This window comes from Physeter macrocephalus, chromosome 16 (genome assembly GCF_002837175.3).
Source record: "Physeter macrocephalus isolate SW-GA chromosome 16, ASM283717v5, whole genome shotgun sequence".
Lineage (NCBI taxonomy): Eukaryota > Metazoa > Chordata > Mammalia > Artiodactyla > Physeteridae > Physeter > Physeter macrocephalus.
In genome coordinates, this window is record NC_041229.1 from 65,739,298 (window position 1) to 65,760,645 (window position 21,348).

General features: G+C 51.2%; 1 protein-coding gene across 1 annotated transcript in view; it reads right to left on the reverse strand.

Annotated features, from left to right (window-relative positions):
* Nucleotides 1-15,200: 15,200 nt before the first annotated feature.
* The window catches only part of GALNT18 (polypeptide N-acetylgalactosaminyltransferase 18), a 346,196-nt gene continuing 340,048 nt past the window's right edge, over nucleotides 15,201-21,348 (reverse strand). Inside the window, exon 9 of the mRNA XM_028500904.2 lies at nucleotides 15,201-15,592. Coding sequence (XP_028356705.1) covers nucleotides 15,446-15,592 — 147 coding nt within the window. The 3' untranslated portion in view covers nucleotides 15,201-15,445. The remainder of the gene's footprint in view (nucleotides 15,593-21,348) is intronic.

Here is a 21,348-nt window from a genome sequence, read left to right on the forward strand (position 1 = left end):
CATCTTCCACAAGGGGTCATTTGCATTTGAGAAGCAAGTGCACCTGAGGACCGTTGCTTTTTCTCAGAGACAACCCAGCACAGCCTTGTTTGAGAAAAGGACATTTTTCTTTGTAGGAAGTTTTGACCTCGTTGCTTTACCAGTGATTCTTGTCATTAATATGTGGGGCATTTAACCCTTGTCTGGGCCTGGGTTAGCTCACAAAGGCTATAAATAGCTGACTTTTTGCTACTCAGAGGAAGTGACAGCCCCTCCTTTTGGGGAGGATGATTCCCAAGTTACTCAACTCTGTTAGGGGATTCCCAAGTTATTTCCATACTCCTCCCAAAATTATATGTACACACACACACACACACACACACACACACACACACACACACACACACACACCTAGAAGGTGGATAAATCTATTCCTGAGCACAGCACACCAGGCACATTCCCACCTCAGAGCCTTTGCCCTTGCTACTTCCTCTGCCTAGAACACTCTTCCCCAGATCTCTGCCTGGCTTGCTCCTTTCTTCCCTTCAGGCTTGTTGCTCAGATGTCATCTTCTCAGGGAGGTATTCCTTGACTATCCTATAAAATTGCGTTCCCCACCTTCCGGCATCTTCTCTCCTTTCCCTGCTTTATATAACTTTGCAGTGCTTATCACTTTCTGACATGCTATCGATTTTATTTATTTGTTAGTATATTGCCTGTTTCCCTTAAACAACATATAAGCTCCAAGAAAATAGGGCTTTCATCTGTGTTGTTTCACACTCTATCCTCTGCATCTCAAACAATGCCTAAATATGGCAGATGCTTGATGGATACTCGTTTCTGTTTTTTTTTTTTTAATTAATTAATTTATTTATTTATTTATTTTTGGCTGCATTGGGTCTTCGTTGCTGTGCGCAGGCTTCTCACTGTGGTGGCTTCTCTTGTTGCGGAGCATGGGCTCTAGGCGCGCGGGCTTCAGTAGTTGTGGCACGTGGGTTCTAGAGCACAGGCTCACTAGTTGTGGCGCACGGGCTTAACTGCTCCACGGCGTGTGGGATCTTCCTGGACCAGGGCTTGAACCCATGTCCCCTGCATTGGCAGGCGGATTCTTAACTACTGCACCACTGGGGAAGCCCCTGGATGCTTGTTGAATGAATTAATGATCCCCTTTTACAGATAAAGAAGCAAAGTCTCAGAGGGGGTGGTGAGATTCAGAGCTAGCAAGTGTCAAGAAAGATTTTAAACCCAGGAATTTCCGCTTCAAAGCATGTTTATTTTCTGCTATGACATCAGATTTCAGGCATGTGCAATGTGGCCCTGGAGCTGTTATATGGGACATGCAGCCACGAGAAGAATATTTGTTGTCCCACATCAGGCATCAACGAGCTGACTGCTCCAGGGGCCGTGCATGCTTCTGTCTGCAGTGCTTCTGTTCTACCCACGGAGACATTTACCTTGTCATCTGTGGTCTTCTAAATTGCTTCACTTTCCTGTGGATCAAACACCTTGAGCTCCCTATCTGCAAATATTGCATCTGAGGTTTTCAAGCCGTGCTGAAATCCCGTCATGCTTGACGGGACTCTGGTCGGGTGTTCCATGACCCCGTTGGCAGCCTCACAATTCTCATCAGCATGCTGTCTGTGCCTTCCTTTCCCAGGCGGCTTGCCTTGGAGGAAGTGACCTGTGATTAGCTGCTCACGTTTTGCTGATCGGGGTTGGAACTGCCACATTCACCTCACTTCGAACCATAATGCTTTCCGCGGAAGGGATCAAGTCTTGCCTTAAATCAGTGGGGTCTTTGAATAATGCTGATACCTGCATCCAACCTCCAGAGATTCTGATTCAGTTGGTCTGTGCAGCCAAGGCAGGGAATGCTGCTTAGGTTGGCTGTAGAGCGTCTTTCTGAGAGGAGAGGTAAAGAATACAATGTGACTGAAAGCAGAAGCATTTCCGAAAAGTCACATTTCATCCTCCAATTCTTACTTCCTCGTGTGACAGCCTACTAGGACCTGGACACCTTGGCCTCCTTAATTTCATTGCAGAATTCTGATATATCTGTTTTCCTGGATGGCTTTCTTACTACAAACAATGGCAGCACTGGTGAATATGAGGTTCTCTCCTTTGACCGCATGTGCCTCAGTTTTCTCATCAGTAAAATAGGCATCATAATAATAGCACGGACATTATAGGTTCAAGACTTAATTGAACTAATGTATGTAAGTTAGTAGTTAAGTGTCTGGCACACAGGCATGTATGGGGCAGCTACCATTGTTGTTATTAAGCATCTTACTTATAAAATGCCTTATCCAAAGTCCGTTGTTACAGTAATTGGTATCAGCTCCGACATAACCTTTCAACTAGATCTTGCATGACTCTTCAAGGGCCTTTGCCATGTCTCTGGCACACTCCAAAGGTGTACAAAGAAAGTCTCATCCCATGTCTCTTTAAAACTGAACAACATTATCACAAATTTTGGGTTCACTGCAGAGAATTTCCTGCTTGGGCACCATCCAGTCTCACTTGCTTCTGGACCAGCTTTCTGGGCCTGGTACCATAGTGGCATCTATTCCAGGGGTGGCTGTGATCACACCTGCCACACTCAGGGCCCCCAGGCCAGTTCTGTGGCCCAGCTTTTGTGCCCTAAACTCTGGAGCATGGCTCTACTGGTTCAAGGCTTAGTTTTCTCCTCTCCGTGCTGTAGGCCCAGAAGTGGCTGTGGACAGATGCCACCCGGCCTGTGGAAGTGACCATGGGGGAGGGCAGCAGGAAAGTGAGTGGAGGGGGCCAGCATTGGAAGGTCCTGTGTGTGGAGAGCCCAGGGATTGCGGGCTGGTACAGCCAAACTATTTTGTCCAATCACACATACAAGGATCTCCTGGAACTGGACTCGGGAAATTAGCTGTGGGAGCCTGGGATGCTGGACCCAGACCAGGGTGCAGCATCCATATCTGCCCATGGTCTGCAGTGGGTGAAACGAGGGCACCCACCTCAGGGTGAGACCACAACCAAAGTAAGGCAGGTAGTGCAATAGTTGTTCCCATCTGGAGAGAATGACCTAGTGACCCGTGTCTGTGGGCTAGACGGACTAGGTGATCCAGATACCACTTCAGCCTCCTGAAACTGTCGGCTGGGAGTGGGGCAGACTAAATATCGGGTTGGCCAAAAAGTTTGTTGGGGATTTTCCATAACTTCTTATGGAAAAATCCGAAGGAACTTTTGGGCCAACCCAGTATTTAACAAGAGTAGCCATGTAGTGTGATAAGTTTCATGCCAGGGACAAATAGATGGCTGTGGGCGTAAGTCACCGGAGACCCAACCTCGTATGGGACTCCAGTGGCAGCCACTTCCCTCCTCTGGGACTGAAGGCTGCCAGGCCCCAAATGTTTGCTTCATCACCACCCCGTTCTGCACATGAAGGAAGCGAGGACACCATGCTTGTCTTGAGCCGGGCCTCGTGGGCCTGTCCTGGCCCAGCACCCCTGAGAGGAGGGATTGGGTCATCTTGTTTACCACTGTGTCTCTAGCGCACAGGAAATTACGTGGCCTTAGCAGATACTTTATAATTTTTTGTTGAGTAAATGGATGAATGCATGAACTAACGAATGAATCTCAACACAGCACAATGATGGGAAATCCAAGCAGGTGGTGCCCAGAAGTCCACATGGCAGGTAGCTGGCAGGTAGCAGGGCACAGTGTTGTAAATAAGGCAAGCCAAGACACCAGGACTCAAAATTACTGGGATGGGAGTTTGCATCAGGGACCACGATGGGCACAGAGAGTGGACGTAATGAGTCTCATGAGAATCATGGCCCAGGACCTGGGCAGGTCTGTGGTTGGGGAATCAGTGGGCCCAGCAGCTGGGAACAGCTGCCAGTGGAGGCAGGGCTGACACAGTAAGGAAAAGACATATGGTCCATTCAAGAGAGAGCCGGTTAGTGAGTAAATTGTTCTGGAAGTGTAATATTTCTGAGGTGGATGCAGAATCCACAGACTTTAACTGTAGATCATGTCATGTTTTCAAACACATTTCTCTGCGTCGACAGTTTCACTTATTCTGCAGATTGTGCCTGATTCAAGAGCCATAATTCCTGCCGATAAGACTGGAGCCATGTCATTTGGGTTCCCAAGTTGGGTTTGTGGATTGCAGCTAAACAGCCTCTCTTCATTTAGGGGAGCTGCGATTTGAAGATGCACCATCAGTGCGGCCATGGTGACAGATGAGAAACCCCAGGTCTGGCAGGGTCTCCCCGAAGCAGAGCTGACTATGCACCTGGCAGGCCCTGTCCATCCTTAATGATGTTATCATCTCATGTGTGGCCTTCTGCTTTGGAGACTGGTGGGTGCCTGAGGCAGCTCGTGTGCTGAGAGGGCAGAGAGAGAGTCCAAGATTTGAGGGTCATGTCTAGTACCAAGGACAGCTGCCTCCAAGGCTCCCCAAGCTGTAGTTTACAAGGACCAGCAAAGCGCCGAGACCCTCAGATGCCATGAAACCCAGGCTGACCTCCCAGGGCCCTTGGATATCTGCGTGAGGCAAGGCACCTGTAGGTATAGGGAGCCTGGTTGAGTCAGGCTTCATGAGGTCTCAAGAGGAGACATGCACAGACAAGCTGCAGTGATGGGGGTTATTACAGGTGTACAGGGGAGTGTGGAGTAGCTCAGATATCTCCTCAACTGACATACACATTCCCTGTGTCTGGAGTTTCTGGGATTGGACCAAGATGCCAGATTCCTAGAGAACCCGCAGTTCAGTATCTAGGGCTGAGGATCTGTTTTTTTTGGTGATAGGATGTTGAATGGGACTTCATCTGTTTTCTTGGGATTGGAAGTAAAACCCCAAATTGAAATCAATAGGTGCCATGTGTTCCCACGTTTCTAGACGGGACCACCTGGTGCCTCCCTGTGAGGGCACCATTCACACGCTACTGGGCTACCAAAGCAGGAGGTAAGTGGTCTTTGAGGCTGTGAAGGGTTAACACAGGGGCAGAGTGCTGCAGCTTCCCTTTTCCCTTGTCTGGGGGGTGGCCGGGGACAAGGGGTGGTCTATACGCTCCCCCCAGCCAAGTAAATGGGACTCCGAAGAAGTGGCAGGGTCCTAGAAAAAGGGCGACTGCCATCTCACCCTGAGCATTTAGTTCTTCCTGAAATGGCAATTCTCAGCATGTCACAGAGACACTGGTTAACTCAGTAGGGTAACGGATGGGGTGTATGAGCTCAAAGTTATGGTTAAAATTTTATGAAGATCATTAGCTTTGTATGAGCAAACCACAGCTGTTATTGGTGTATTTTGATGAATAATACATATACACACACTTACACACACACACAAATACACACATACACACACACACACCTACATACATACTTTTTTCTTTATTTTTTTAAGTAAATTTATTTATTTATTTATTTATGGCTGTGTTGGGTCTTCGTTGCTGCACGCGGGCTTTTTCTAGCTGTGGTGAGCAGGGGCTGCTCTTCGTTGCGGTGCTGGGCTTCTTGTTGCCGTGGCTCCTCTTCGTTGTGGAGCACAGGCTCTAGGCGCACGGGCTTCAGTCATATACACACACTTACACACACACACAAATACGCACATACACACACACACACCTACATACATACTTTTTTCTTTATTTTTTAAAGTAAATTTATTTATTTATTTATTTATTTATGGCTGTGTTGGGTCTTCGTTGCTGCACGTGGGCTTTTTCTAGCTGTGGTGAGCAGGGGCTGCTCTTCGTTGCGGTGCGCGGGCTTCTCACTGTGGTGGCTTCTCTTGTTGCGGAGCACGGGCTCTAGGCGCGCAGACTTCAGTAGTTGCGGCACGCAGGCTCAGTAGTTGTGGCGCACGGGCTTAGTTGCTCCGCGGCATGTGGGATCTTCCCGGACCAGGGATCGAACCCGTGTCCCCTGCATTGTCAGGAGGATTCTTAACCACTGCACCACCAGGGAAGCCCCCATACTTTTTTTCTTTAGATGATTAACCCCTGAGGAAGAACCTGTATTTTATTCTCCCCGCACAACCCCCTTAGCCTGCTTGTGTTGAATGCTTAGAAACAATGTCTCAAAGAGACTAAGCAAACCAGCTCTAACTGACCTTCCAGTGGCTCAAAGTGACAGAGGTTCCTGTGCTCTATTGCAAAGCAGGAGAGCACCCATCTTCTTCCTGTGCTGAGCGGTGTTAGCAGCCAACCTCAAGAGAGCGCGCGGTGGAATAGAAACTTCTGGCCTCATTTCAAGGCTCCCCTGTTCCATCTCAGCCACCCTTCCACAGGGCATGCACTTGCGCTTCCAGGAGAGCTGAACCGGGGACACTTCTGACTGGCAGACACCAGGCTATCCTCAGAATGGCCCCGTGGCCTGCTAAGTCTTGCTTTCTTTCTTTTTTAATTTTTATTGAGTTATAATTTACATATCATACAATTCACTTGCTTTACTTGCACAATTCAATGATTTTCGGTATATTTAGAGTTGTGTAACTATCACCACAGGCATAGGTTTGGCCGTGTGGCACGTGGGATCTTAGTTCCCCGTCCAGGGATGGTACCTGGGCCCCCTGCAGTGGAAGTGTGGAGTCTTAACCTCTGGACCACCAGGGAAGTCCCAGGCTTTCTTACTGAATCTTAGGTGCTGGGATTCCTCTTCCCTTAGGATTAGTTTTCTGCCAGGAATCTCCTCAGTATTTCATGTAAACAGCCTTTTGTGTGCCTGGCCCCCCAATCCAGTAGATGGAACCTTAGGAATAATAGCAGTTAATGTTTACTGACTACCTACTACATTCGAGGTGCTGTGTTAAGCACTTTACATACTTTAATTGATTGAATTCTCAAAATGACCTTGTTAGTCCAGATTCTCTTGATTGCAAGTCACAGAAACTCCAACTAAAACCAGCTTAAACATTACAGGCAATGTATTGACTTATGTAACTGAAAACTCCAATCACAAGCACATGCCAAAATTAAACAAACAAAACAGTGACATGGTACCTCTGGATGGATCTTGGATACTTTTCCTTTTTCAGTTGTAAAATTTGTATTTGTTTATACTAGACATTGATTATTTTATAATCAGAGAAACTTTATTTAAAAGGGTCTTATATAGTATTCTCCTGCATTGTTTTGTATATTATAATCAACTGGGACTCTTGTTTTCTGGACTATGATCTCCTCAAGGGCAGAGACTTCTTCTTACGTGTCTTTGTAGCCTTTTCCTTGCCTTTTAAATTTGTGCTCAGGGATATGTGTAAAGTGGATTGAACTCACGTGTCTAATAGGGAAGCTTTTTGCAGTTTCAATTCTTCCAGAAGGCAGATGATAATAAGAAAGTAGTTTACACTTGATCCAATACATGATTTCTCAGGACAAACCATGTAACTTCAAATGGAGGTAATAATCCCAGGTTACTGTGAAGCTCAAATGAGTTAGAGCCCCGTGTGAGCTATAAAACTGTGCCCCTGGCAGTTGGTAGTGACTTGGGTTTATGGAGCCTTCTCCTTCCGAAGCCTCTATCCAAGGTGAGTCATGTCTATTTCTAAATTTTCTAAGAACCATCATTATCTCTTGATGAAAAGAAATGGTGGGAGAGAGAGAGAAGCTGAGAACATCAATTTAGGACACATTATTAATCCCCTGCCGTGAGCACACCTCACACCCACATATCCTGCTGTCAGATTGTCAGATTCTCCTGACATCTCATTCTGGAGAGCTTGAAGGGCCATCAAGCTCAGGTTTAAGACTGAGTTCAGGATCTTGCTTCCCAAATGGGTCCTCATGATGTCTCCTCATCCCAGGGAATGGCGCCTCTTCTACCCTCAACTCCTCTCTTCCTCAGGCTCCATATTCAAGCCACTGCTGTTATCCGTCTACATTACCTGTTCCACGCCTCTGGAATTTCTTCTTTTCTCCATCTTCACTGCCATGACCCTGGTCCAAGCTACCATCATCCCTACCTCCTCCTTGATCTACCTGGGGAAGGGTTTGCCTTCCTTTAATCAAACACAACTCTGATCATGTCACCTCCCCGCTTAAAACTTTTCAGTGGCTTCCCTCACCCTGAGGATAAAGGCTCCATCCTTAACAAAGCTTATGAAGGCCCTCATGGTAGGTTACCACCTACTCCACCCTCATATTTTGCCTTTCATTCTTTCTGCCTCTCCTACATGAGCTGTCTACAGGCCCCCTTGCCTGCCTCTCCATGTACTCGTCCCCAGGATGCAAGGATATGCCTCTATCTTCCAGTTAATGCTTCTCAACACAGCTCAGCTCAGATGTCACTTCCTCAGCATCCGTCTCTCATTTCGCTGACTAGTTTCATCTGCCTTTTATAGTGTCAGAATTCTATGTGTCTCCTTCTTAGTACTTACTACAGTTCAATTTTACATTATTTGTTTAATTATGTGATTAATATGTCTTTTCAACTCGTCTGTAAGCTCTGTGAGGGTAGTGACTGTGTCTCTTTTCATTCACTGTTGTGTCCCCAGCACACAGCACCCAGCAGACGATTGATCCATAGGTGTTGAGTAAATACATGCTTGCATGTCAGGTACTGTGCCAGGAGCGAGGGATGCAAAGACAGATCAAGTGATGCTGCTGCCCTCAAGGTTCTCATAGCCTAGTAGGAGGGACAGAGCAGGTAGACTGATGATTTCAAGGGATCTGTGGAGACCCTCCAAAGAATTGTTTGATGGGGATAAAATGCATATAGAAAGGAATATAAACAGGCCCAGTCACACCAATGTCAAAAAAAATAACTTGTATACACACACACACACACACACACACACACACACACACACAAAGCATATCATAGCTATATGAAAAATAACAACACTGCTCCTGGAGTCTGAAGACCTAGATATGAATCTGAACTTTTTCTCTTTCACTTAATAGCTCTGAGACCTTGTGCAAGTTATTGATGCCATCTGAACCTCTTCCTTTCCTCATCTGTGAAATGGGTGCTTAATATTGACCTCATGGACTACTCTGAGACTTAACTAGATATGTGTCAAAGTGTGTAGACTGTAAATGCACATCATGAATATTTGATCGTTGAATTTCTTTTACTTCTGATCACCTTGAACCCTGATGATCGACCATCCCACCTAAGACAATTTTTCAGATGGTCAGTGCCCCTCAGGAGACACCTGGCCTTCTGCCCTTTTGCTCTGTGCCTGCACGGAGGGATCTAGAAAAGATAGCCAGCTGAGTACATGACTCTGCAAACACTCGTGACCCCTGGAGAGGAGGTGAAGGTCTTTTTGAGTTTGCCCGTTCGGTGGAGTCTGGACACCCTTGTTCTTGTTCATTTTCCCCAGTTTGGCCAATTTACCCAAGTTTGAAGCAGAGGAAAGAAGTTTCTTCCCCGCCTCTGCCCTTGTCCTTCCTGGTGGTTTTCCTTGAACCATCAATCACGAAGCTACATTCTGAGCCTCCCTGACCGTGGTTCCCGCGTGTGGGCCCTAGGCCTCCAGGACCACAGGTCCCTTCCCCTCGGCCCGCCTTTCCCCAGGGCCCCACCCGCCTATGTTGCTGTTAACAATGGAAGGACAAATGCGGTCCTATATTTCAGAGTCATCTGGCAGATCTGATTAATTTTGGAAATGAACAACGTGAAGATTCATCACAAACTTTCAGGTATGAGCAGCCATAAACAGAACCAGAGCATGGAGCACTATTCATTTATTAAAACAGTAAATTGAAGGGAAATGGGCTATTTATTTTGCACAATGTCTTCCACAGAAGTAATTGGCTCATTAATCACACTCTCGCCATGGTCGCGTTTGGAAGGTCAGGCTCACCAGGGAAATGAAATGGGGTGGTGTTTATAGCCCTGGCAGCATGTGGAGCCCCATGAGGCTGTCTCCGGGGGGCCCTGGTGTGTTCTGGGGAGATTCTGTATCACACGAAGGCAGGTAGCTGAGAGGTGGTATGGTATAGTGGTTAGGGCCACAGACTGGCAACAGGGGGCCTGGGTTCAAATTCTGGCTACTACACTTGCTAGCTGTATGACCTTGGGCAAGCTGTTTAACCTCTATGCCTTGGTTTCTTCACCTACAAAATGATGCTAGGAATGGTACCTACCTTGTAGGGTACCATGAGTTTAAGTGCTTTGTTTGGCAAAGCACTACTGCAGGTAGGTCAGGTTTGGTGCAGCTATGGGTGTTAGTTGCATTTACTCCTTTGGTCCAGGCAGAGCCTCAGGGTGGGGTACTCTGGAATGAGTGGAGCTTTGGAGCATAAGGTTACTGTGGGGTTCCCACGGCCCCAAGGGAAGCAGAATCGTGTAGGTGAGGCTAAGAGGACAGGCTCTGCAGTCAGCCTCCTTGGGTTCAAATCTAGCCTCTGTCTCTTGCTAGTTATATGTCCTTACAGAATGATTTGACCTCTCTGTGCCTCAGTTTTCTTAACTGTAAAATGGGCATGATAACAGTGCTGCTTGATTGGGTTATAACGGATATGAAATGAGAAAATAAATGGAAAGTCCTTACCTCAGTGCCTGGCCATAGAAGTAATGTTTTTTGTTATTATAATCATTTTTAGGACTTCCTGGCCTGTGATTTTCCCCTAGACACTGAGCATGGTTCATGTGAGCAGAGCAGGTGAGACATGCACTGAGCTTCAGCCCCCTTCCCTGGCAGGGATGGGGAGGTGGTCAGACCCCAAAGAGGGGAGGGCCGAGGAAAGTGTGCCCACAGCAAAGGCTGGTGCCACAGTGCAGCTGGAGTGTCCATGCGGTTTGGGCAGGTGACGGAATGACCAGGGATTTGGGTTTCTGAGGCAGGGCTTGGCACTGGTGAGTAGGTGGTCTCTTGGCACTAGCACCCCAGACAATGAGGGGCTCCAGAGCACCAACCCAGTGGGCTGGGGTTCACGGAGAGACTCAGTCCCAGCTGGGAGTGGGACTTCTGGAGCAGCACAGGGGCATCGGGGGTGGAAAGGCAGGATGGAAAGGTTAAATATGTAACATATGTGCACACTTCCCCTCTCTCCGGTCCTCCACCCTGGTGCTCTCGCTTATGGAAGCCAGAGCCTCCGAATCTTTCCGAACACATCACTTCAGGCAGCCATGACAATCAAACGCACTCCCATGGACCGGGTCTGTTTGCTAGCCCAGCACTACGAGGTCAAAGGCCCACGTAGGCTCTTGCAGCGCATTGATTGAGACCTACTCCAGGCCCCCACACGCTGGTAGGAGGGACTGAGGCTACGGGAGGAGGCCTGAGTCTTGATGACTCTAGAGGAATGGACAGGAGCAGTCAAGGCTGTGCTCCGCAACGGGAGAGGCCACAACAGTGAGAGGCCCGCGTACCGCAAAAAAAAAAAAAAAAGAAAAAAACAATGTACAGAAACCCTTGTTCAGAAATTATGAGGAATTTCAAGACAGTGACACCAGAGCATTAAACTAAACTTGGGTTGGAGGTGGAGGGGGAAACTCTGAACTCGGGGTCCCATGCCGTACCCCCATGAAGCTGCCACTGGCCACAGGTTCTCCCCGTGGGGACCATGGGTGGGCCCCCCTCCCCTGGAAAGCGACAAGGAGGTTGAACAGAGAGAAGAGGCACTATGTGGTGACAGTCTTTAAAGTCTGGCTCCCAGGTGTGGCCACACTGTGTAATTTGAAAAAATATCCACCTTGGGCCTAATGCCTCCCTTGGCCCTTTCTAGCCCATCAGTTAGCAAAGCACCAAGGAAAGACACAGTTCCTGTCTGTGGATGGAGAGAGATGGGCTGAGGCCAGAGCCGGGCAGCAGGACTGGGTGTCTCGTGGGATCAGGAGCTAGAGGTACACCCACCATGTTCCCCTCCCTCCTCTTGGGCGCCGAAGGCAGGAGAAGGAGCAGGGCTGAGCACACAGTTTTGGGTGTCTGTGTCCCGTGTTTGTTTTCCTGGATTAGACTGTCATGATCATGAAGAAAGCAAACAAATATAGACTCTTAAGGCCATATAATCTCTGTCTTGCCTCAGAACTCCCTTGGATCTCTTGCCTGTAATTGGAAAGAAATGGTGAGACTAAAAGGGCTCTGATTTCCAATAGCCTTTGCTTCACAAGGATCATATTAAATAACATTAAATGATGGCAGCCTTGTTCCTATAAAACAGACTTTTGGAGAGTGGGCAGAAATAACTTTCCTCTTTGGGGTCAGTGCATGTGCATGTGTGTTTGTGTGTGTGTGTGTGTGTGTGTGTGTGTGTGACATACTGCACGCATGTGCACACAGGTGGGTGTGTGCGGGGCTATGTAAGCCTGTGCCTGTCTGTACACAGAAGGTGCAAACGCACGCCCATTTTTAAAATTTATTTATTTATTTTTTGCAGTATGCGGGCCTCTCACTGTTGTGGCCTCTCCCGTTGCGGAGCACAGGCTCCGGACGCGCAGGCTCAGCGGCCATGGCTCACGGGCCCAGCCGCTCCGCGGCATGTGGGATCTTCCCGGACCGGGGCACGAACCCGCGTCCCCTGCATCGGCAGGCGGACTCTCAACCACTTGCGCCACCAGGGAAGCCCCCCATTTTTTACTTGTGTACACAGCAGTGGTAGGGATTGTGAATGCGTTCACACACGCATGAGGGTCTGTGCATGAGCAGATTCTGGTGTCTAAAATCGTTACATCCTGCTTCGGTCAGTCTCATTTGTTGTAAAGAGCAGGGGAAGAAACCAGCAGCACGTGTGCAGGTTGGGTCTGGGGTGAGGGGGGCTGTCTGTTGTCTCCATCTGTGTCATGGCCACGTTAGAGGTCCTGCATGGTGGGTCCACTGCCTCTGTTCACCAGCACCTTTTTCTCCTCTTCTCGCCCTGGTTTCCCCCTCTTGACCTCAGCGCACACAGACTGGCTTACTTGGCCCTCCAGGCTCATCTCTATGTACGGCAATGGTTCCTGGCCTTCTTCACCAGCTGGCTGATTCTTTCCACGTGCCATGGTGCCAGTTTGCAGGCAGAATGTGATTGGCCCAGCTCAGCTTCTTGTGTTGTCATCAATTGCTGACCAGCCTTTGGACACCTGCCCTCGGGTCAGGTTGGATCAGCTATGGAGGGGGGGAGCATGGTCAGGGTATAAGAGGGGTCACTGCTGGGGCTGGGACAGTTTTCCTTAAGGATGTGGACACAGAGGGCCATGATGAACATCCCAGGTCCTTATGCAGAGTCCCTGTCACCGGCTCAGGGCCCACCCCTCTCTCAGCGGAGGCCGGGACAGCTGGGTCCGCCCCACAGGCAGGACTTGCCAGGCAAGGTGGGCGTGAGTGGAGGCAGCCTTTTGGGGCCTGGGGTCTGCTCATCTCCCTCCTCTGCTCTCCTGTTATGGGTTGAACTGTGCCCCCCCCCAACTCATATGTTGAAGTCCTGACCTCCCGTACCTCAGAATGTGACCTTGTTTGGAGATGGGGTCTTTACAGAGGTCCTGAAGCTAAAATGAGTTCATTAGGATGGGCCCTAATCCAATATGACTGGTATCCTTATAAGAAGGAGAAATTTGGAAACAAGACACACACAGAGGGAAGACGATGGGAAGAGACACAGAGAGAAGACAGTTATTTACCAGGCAAGCAGAGAGGCCTGGCACACGACCTTCCCCCACAGCCCTCAGGGAAGGAGCCAACCTTACCAACACGTTGATCTTGGACTTCTGGGCTCCAGGACTGTGAGACAGCACACTTCTGTCGTTTCAGTCACCCGGTCTATGGTACTTTGTTGTCAAAGCTCTAGCAAACTAATATCACCCCCAAGAAAAACTTCTTGGAAAGAAGGAAAGAAGCCACAGGACACCAGCATCCCTAGAGGGTGGACTGGGGCTATAGACGTCCAGTGGGAGGGACAGCCGGGAAGCCAGGCCTCCTGGCACCCATGCCCCACCCTGTGTCTAAGGCCCCTGACCCGGGTTCTTCTGACACTTGGCCTCTGGACTCAGCACAGGAGGAAGCTCTGAGGCTGGTGCCTGAGCTAGGCATTTACCATCTCTGATGAGACCTACTGAAGGCTTTAGGTCAGAAAAACTCTGATGATATTTGCATCTGAGAAAGACCCCTTGAGAATAGCAGTGAGGAGAGCAGGTGAGGTGGGAGAGGGGAGACGGGAGGTGGGGAGGCAGGTCGTTGTGAGCAATGAAGAGGCCTGGGGAGGGGATTCCAGAGCTGTTTAGGGGGTATCACTGTCATGATGTACTGACAAGATATGGGGGTGAGGAGTGGGGGAGGTTAGAGACGAGAGGAGGACTCTGGCCTGAGCACCTGGAGGCGGGTGGTGCTGGTCACCAGGGTGGGCCTTGGAGGATGAGAGACAGGTCTGTTCTCTGCACATCAGATCAGCACTGTCCGAAGGGCAGCGACCCAGCTGCCCGGGGCCCGTCAGCAGGGGGAGACTGGGCCTGGGGTGCAGAGGAGAGGTCCGGGCATAGACGTAGGTTTGAGTATCACTGTCCCGGTGGCACTGTGTCATGGCTGGGGGCCCTTGTGCGGGAGGACTGGGTGTGAGCTGCTTCTCCCAGGCGTGGGGCTAGAGACTAGTGTTCAGGAGGTGATTGGGTCGAGCCCTGAGAGGGAGGGGGGGCGATGGCACGGGGAGGGAGGAAAGACACAGGGAGAAGACAGCCATCTACAAGCCAAGGAACGCCTGAGGCTACTAGAAGCTCAGCTCGGGGAGAGACCTGGAACCCATTCCCCCCTCACAGCTCTCAGAAGGAGCCGACCCAGCTGACTCCCTGATTTCAGACTCCCGGCCTCCAGAACTGTGAGACGACAGTTGTTTAAGCCACCCAGTTTGTGGCACTTTGTCGCCCCAGGAAACTAATGCACCGTGATTCATGGAGGAAGCGAACGGTCTTAGAAACCGGATGGGGCAGTTGTCGTAGGCAAGTGTCTGAAGCCCAGCAGATGACGCTCCAGTGGCCAACGAGCCATCCTGGTTTCGCGGGATGGAGGACTGAGGCTGTCTTCCGGAGGCGGTAACTGCTGCACAGAGGCAGAGGGAACCTCCTCTCTGGAGGTGGCCCTGAGGTTGAGGCGCCCTTCTCGCTGCCCTGGGCCTCTTAGAGAAAGCCGGCAGCTTGCACGACAAGCTCCACTGTCCGCAGGGGCTTAGAGCCTCCTTTCTCAGGGATGTAGGGTAGGGAGAACACACTGGGACACATCTTGGGCTACAAGCACTCCCAGTTCAGAGGAGCCAGGCCTGAATCTCCACCGAGCACCAAATAACTGCAAAATCCCTTTTCTTAACCAATAGTATTTTATTGTCAGTTATAAATATTTTCCATGTGTCCCCTATTTACAGTTGCAAAATAGTTTATGATATTATACCCTCACCCACCGTTCGGCCTCTTTCTATAAACTCCATGAAAATTGAATAGGAAATAAAAAGCTCTTTTGGGGGCCCACCAACCTGGTTCCCCAGACTCCAAACAACCCCACACGGACAGCAGGCAGCGTTGCAGCGGGTGCTACACAGTAGCAAAGGGGCGGGGCGTGAGACGACTCCCGGCGGGGTCAGGACGCCAGGCTCCTCAGGACATTGGTGATGGTCCAGTGCTGGCCCGAGCACCTCTGCAGCACCAGCTGGAAGCCAAACTCTGCGCCGCTGTTCTCCTGCAGCTCCAGGCAGCGCTTGGACTTGCGGTTCTGGATGGGGCCTCCCTAGGAGCCAGGGCAGAAAGTGGGGTCAAAGGGCATGGGGGAGCCTCAGGCCTAGTGGCTGGTGGGGATTACTTGTAGGTGCAGATGTCTGGGATCCTGTGAGGCTGCGGGAGGTCTGGGGTCAGCATTCCCACGAAGCCCGAGGATCCCTGTCTCGAAGTGCTGGTCTCCTCCCTGAGACTGAACTTGTGCCTCTGTTTTCTTCAGAGGCCCCTAGTTCTTTGCTAGGACAGAGGACAGAGATGCTCCACCCCAGCTTCTGTCTACCTGGCTGCGGTGTGGCATGCTGGTCTGCTCCTAATGCTCCTACCCCAGGGGCTGGGTCCTGCTCCCCATAACCATGGGCTGGGGTCCCGTTCTGAAAATCCTAGTTCCTTGGGATCACTCCATGATTGGCCTGAATCTGAGCATCGCCAGAGGCCCAGGACCTCCTGCTTTTAGGGTCCTTGCCCCCAACTGGACCTCTGGAGTCCTCAGTGCTGGCCTCAACCAAACCCAGGCTCCTAGATACTATCTTAGGGCACTGGGCTCCCTTAACCCTGGATATGCATGGTTTCCCTCCATGCTCCTGATGTCCCAGAAGGTTCTGTAGCCATGCATACTCAGTTTATGCTCAAAGCCCCTTGAAAGAAGGGAGGTTCTGCTTCCCAAAGCAGCCCCACAGCAGCAAAGAAGAAACCCCCAATTTTTGCTTTTCGTGAGATCCTTGCAGGCCTTAGACACTCTGGGGCTACTGGTTGTCACCTGGGCATCAGCTCAGACTGTGTGTCTCTGAGTGCCACCAAAGATGTGCTGCTCAACTGGGCTTTGGCCTCCCAAGCAGGCAGGTTCTTATCAGCGGGCCCCCTGTAGCTTAATGGTCCTTGAGTGTACGGTCAAACTCACCTTTTCCCCAGAATCTACTCCTCCTGTGTTTCCCATCTCAGCAGTAACCAGGCATTTCCACCGATGCCTCCGCCTTCTCCCCAGCATCTGATTAGGCACCGAGTCCTGCCAGTTCCACCTCCCTCATGCCTGTGCCTGTCCCTTCATCCCCACCCCATCACACCTGCCCTGGTTTGGCCCACTGTCTTCTGTTACCGGGACAACTGCACCAGCCTCCTAGCTGACCCCCCTTTCCCCTCCAGAAGCAGGACTCTGCAGCCCACCCCCCAGATGCCCCCCGTGCTCATCCCAGCGAACAGCACTCTGTGAGAGAGGGGGGACGCACACCTCTTCTGTAAGGAAGTCACCTCCAGTCGGCCACCGCTGTCCCCATGGCGACCAATGACACCTCAAGAGAACACTGAGACTCAATTCTCACAGCTGCCTGGGAAACTGGCAGCATCTCCCGCCACTGAGCCCTGCGACCCACCGACCCCATGGCCCAGTGGGTATCCGGCAGAACTGTTTGCACCGGTTGTGAAACAGAATTTGTAAAAGCTCCAACCTGGAAACAACGCAAACGTCCATCAACAGTAGAACAGGTAAATAACTTGTGGTTAGTCACATAATGGGATAGTACTCAACACTAAAAATGAGCAAACCAGAGCTCTGCTCAATAAGGAGAAATCCCACAAATATAATGTTAGCAAAAGAAGCCAAAGAGCACGTACACAGTTCTACTTACATAAACTTTCCAAACAGGCAAAATAAGACCATAGACTTAGAGTCAGGAGTCGGGGGTGGGTATCTTGGGCAGGAGGGAGTGGGAAAATGATTGACAGGAGGCAAAGGGGTGCTTCTGGGGGGGTTGGGAGTGTGCTATTTCCTGACCTGGGTGGTGGGCACATGGGTGTTGGCTTTGTTTTAAATTACTGAGTTATTATTGTTTACAATTATTTTGGTACATATGTTTGCATGTTTCTATATGCGTATGGGTTATTCTTCAGCCAAAACAATTTAAAACAGAAATCCAGCTCCCTCAGAAGGGACTTTGAACAGTGGGTGAAGGAGGCAGGGTGGCAGAGAGCTCAGGAGCGTATTGATGTGTGTGTCGGGGAGCGGGGGTGCGATTCCTCATTTCCCATGTGTGCGACATGGCCTGGGGGACCGCAGAGCTCCTCAGAAGCATTCGAGTGAGTAAAGCAGGGCCTCCCGCTGGGCCCCGACCCCCAGCACCTCCCCTGAGGAGAACACCAGAGCAGAGACACAGCACAGCAAAGGCAGCTCACCTGGGGGCCACAGATGCAGCCAGAGAGAAGCCTGCAGGCTCAGGCCCAGAGGCGACAAAGGGACGACTGGCCACTGGGCAAGGGCTCACCAAGGCCCGCCAGAGTCCCCATGTTGGAAGAGACATGGGAGGCCGACCCTCTCGTTCTCACCTACCAGCTGACCGAGCCCTCCTGGCGGAGCACCCTTTCCTGGGCCGCTCATCTTTGGAGCATTGTCCTCCACTAAAATCCTTGTCTGGGGGGCATCCAGCAAGGGGTTCCAGACTGTGCCCTCGGGTTTCCACATGGGGGTCGGATCCTGCCTCTCCACCTCGTCCCTTCCCCTAGGGGAAGGTGAGGCCCACGGCCACCCGGTTCCATGCTCTACCAGGCGAAACATTCCCAGTTCCTTGTGGGACGATCTGGTTTCATTTTTCCATCCTGGTTGCCCTCCTTTGGACAAACTCCAGTTGTTTTGTATCGCTCAGAACTGACCACCACCTCATCTCCACTGGACAAGAGGCTCCTTCGACATAGCCAAGGAATCTGCACTTTTGGTGGCCGCATCACGCTCAGGAACCCCTATGGGATGACTGCAGAGGCCAACCCCAAGTCGTCCCCTCAGAAGCTGTGGTCCTCCTTGGGTCCTCACTGTCCCTCAAAGCCTGGACTTTTGAACCCAGAGGCACCCCTTGTGACGCTTGCTCTCAGCAAGGCCAGCCTGTCACTTTGCCAGGCCCAGGTTTCTGTGGCCCGGGCACTCTCCCGTCCACACCCAGGCTGGGCCGGGTCACTGGTGCTTCCTCTGTGGGCCTGGGGCCAGCCGCCCCTGACCCTCCCATACCCCTGGCAGCCTGGTCGTGTGTCCTATCCTACGATGCTGGAGTAGAGTTCAGGCAGGGTGGGAAGGAAACCAGCCCAGCTCTCTAACTCACAGGGTCTGCTGGCGATTCGGGTGGTGAGACAGAAAGGGGAGAGGGCTGGATGAGGATGCTTTTCTGGTTGCCGACTGTGTGGCCCGGGGCAAAGCCGCTCCGCCCTCCGGCTCCATCGTCTCCAGGGCCAGATCGTCATTTCTGTCCTGGTGACTGGAGGACGAACAGCAGGACCGACGGGCAACCCCTTTATGGCTATAAAAGAACAAATGGCTATGAGGCTATTCACAGCGTCAGGATATCTGGGCTCCAGGAAAAGTGCACAGCAGGCAGAGAGGGGGGCCAGACCAGGATTCTGCCTGCTCAGCGTGGCCTCAAGGCCAGGCCAGGCCTTGCCAACAGCGAGGCTGCTTCAGCGGCCCCGGACCACTGAGGCTTGGAGAAACCTGTCCAAGACAGGGAGGCTACAGCCCCTCCTTTGCCCGCCAGCCACTCGGGCACCGTGCCAAGGCCGAGCGACAGAGGCGGGGACAGAGATCTCTAAGAAGTGTTCCTTCAGAGACTCAAATACAGCACTTTCCAGGCCCTACCCTGGCCCAGCTGTGCCCTCAGCACCCTAGAGACAGGAAACACAGGGACCCTGAGGCAGAAACAGCCTGTGTGGCCTCCGGGAAGGCTGTGGAAGAAATGGAGTGAGGCCAAGAGCAGGGCTGTGGAGGAGACACAACCTCAGGGAGGGCATCTGGGCCTGTAGGGAGGGTGGAGAATGAGGTCAAGAGAGCTCCCTCCCCAAAGGCTCTGAGAGGAGAATCTTCTAGAATAGACTAGTAAGGCCACCTTGGAGGCCTGGTATACGTCTTGGGACGTATGTGGGATACGGAGAGAGGAGCCATCCCATCTTTTGGTGCTGGAGCCACTGGCTAGTCTCCCTCCCGTCTTCCTTCCTGGACCTCAGCCTCTCTCACTGAGCAAACTCTGGGCTCTCGCCCCCTCTCCGGCCAAATGCCATTCACCAAAATTGCAAAGGAGCCTTCCTCTCCTCGATTCAGTCCCTTCCTGGTGAGCTCAGCACCTTTGGGAGCAGCCTGGTGGTATTACTATCCTTACCTCTACCTGCAGGCTCTGGCCCTGAGGTAAAAGTAGTTACAGCCAAGGCTTATTTACCATGTCCCCGGCACTGTGTCAAATGCTTCACACACTCAGTCTCAAGTGTTCTTCACAATAACCCCGAGCGGTGGAGATGATCATTATCCCCATTTTGTAGAACTGGAGACTGAGGCTCAGAGAGGTGGGGTCACATGGTCAGTCAGTGGTAGAGCCAGGCTGGGAACTCGGAGTCTGCCCCCTTCGCTGTTCCTCACTAGGATGAGTGGCCACACCCTCCCCTCCATTTATCCCACCCCACGCCTGCCTCAAGGTAGTGGACTAGACCGAGAGCTGCTGGTGTCCCATCGCCCGGGGTGGAAGGTCATCTGAAGAGCTTCAGGGGCTCTGGGGAGTCAGGTTGGTCTAGTTCTTTTGAGAGCTCTCTGCAAAGACATGATTTATCCATCTATCCATCCATCCATCCAATATTTAATGAGTGCCTACCACATGCCAGGAGCAGTTCCCACCCACTGAGATACATCAGTGACTAAAGAGGAGAAGATCTTTGTCTTTGTGGAGACTATATTCCAGGAGGGGGAGCAAATGGTAAATTCTGTAGTGTGTTAGAGGTGCTAAGATTGTGCACAAAAATGTAGAGCAGTGCTGTGGACAATGTGTCCGCTTAAAATTCATATGTTGAAGCCCTGATCCACAGTGTGATGAGAGGTGGGGCCTTTCGGAGGTAATTAGGTCATAGGGGTGGAGCCCTCATGATGGAATTAGTACCCTTACAAGAAGAGTCACAGGAGAGATGACCTCTTTCCCTCTGCCTCGTGAGGACACAGTGAGAAGGTGTGAGACGCCAGATCTGCTGGCCCCATGATCTTGTACTTTCCAGCCTCCAGAACTGTGGGAAATAATTGTCTGTTGTTCAAGCTTCCCAGTCTCTGGTGCTTTCTTGTTACAGCAGCGTGGATGGACTAAGACTAGGAGGTTGTGAGGGTTCGGGAGTGGTGCTGAGAGCAGGAGGCTGTTGCGGTGATCACCCCTGAGAAGATGAGAGCTGGGCAAAGACAGGAAGGAGGAGGAGCCCAGGTGTATCTGGGGGAGTCTTGTGCCCCAGAATGAAGTTCCTGCACCAGCAGAGGCCTGGTGTGCGCAGGAAACAGCACGGGGCGGGGGTGGGAGATGAGGCCCAAGAGGTGAGGGAGGGGCAGTTTGTGCGAACGGACTTCGGCTGTTCACCTGGTGACAGAATGGGCCACTGCAGGGTCGGACTGACATGCTAACCGGGTCCCTCTGGCTGCTGTGTGGAACGCAGAGCCTGGCAGGAAGGAAGGAAGCAGGGCCACCCGTTAGCAGGCTCTGGCCCTCACACAAGTGGGCGGGGGCTGGATGCAGGGCCCCTGGCTAGCCCCGCCCTCGGTGGAGGGCACAGTCGCTTGGGTTATTAGTCTAGTCGTCTAAATGATTTGTGTAATACTTAAAACTGTAGGATCTGGAAACAATACTTTTAATTAAAGAATTTAAATAAGGGCAATTAAACCTGGCAGGAGGGATGCCGCAGCACACAGAGAGCTTAATTGGAATGGAAACCAAGTTAGGTATGGAAACAGCATTAAAAAAAAAAAAGGAAAGCTGAATGTATAGAATTAAGAAGGCT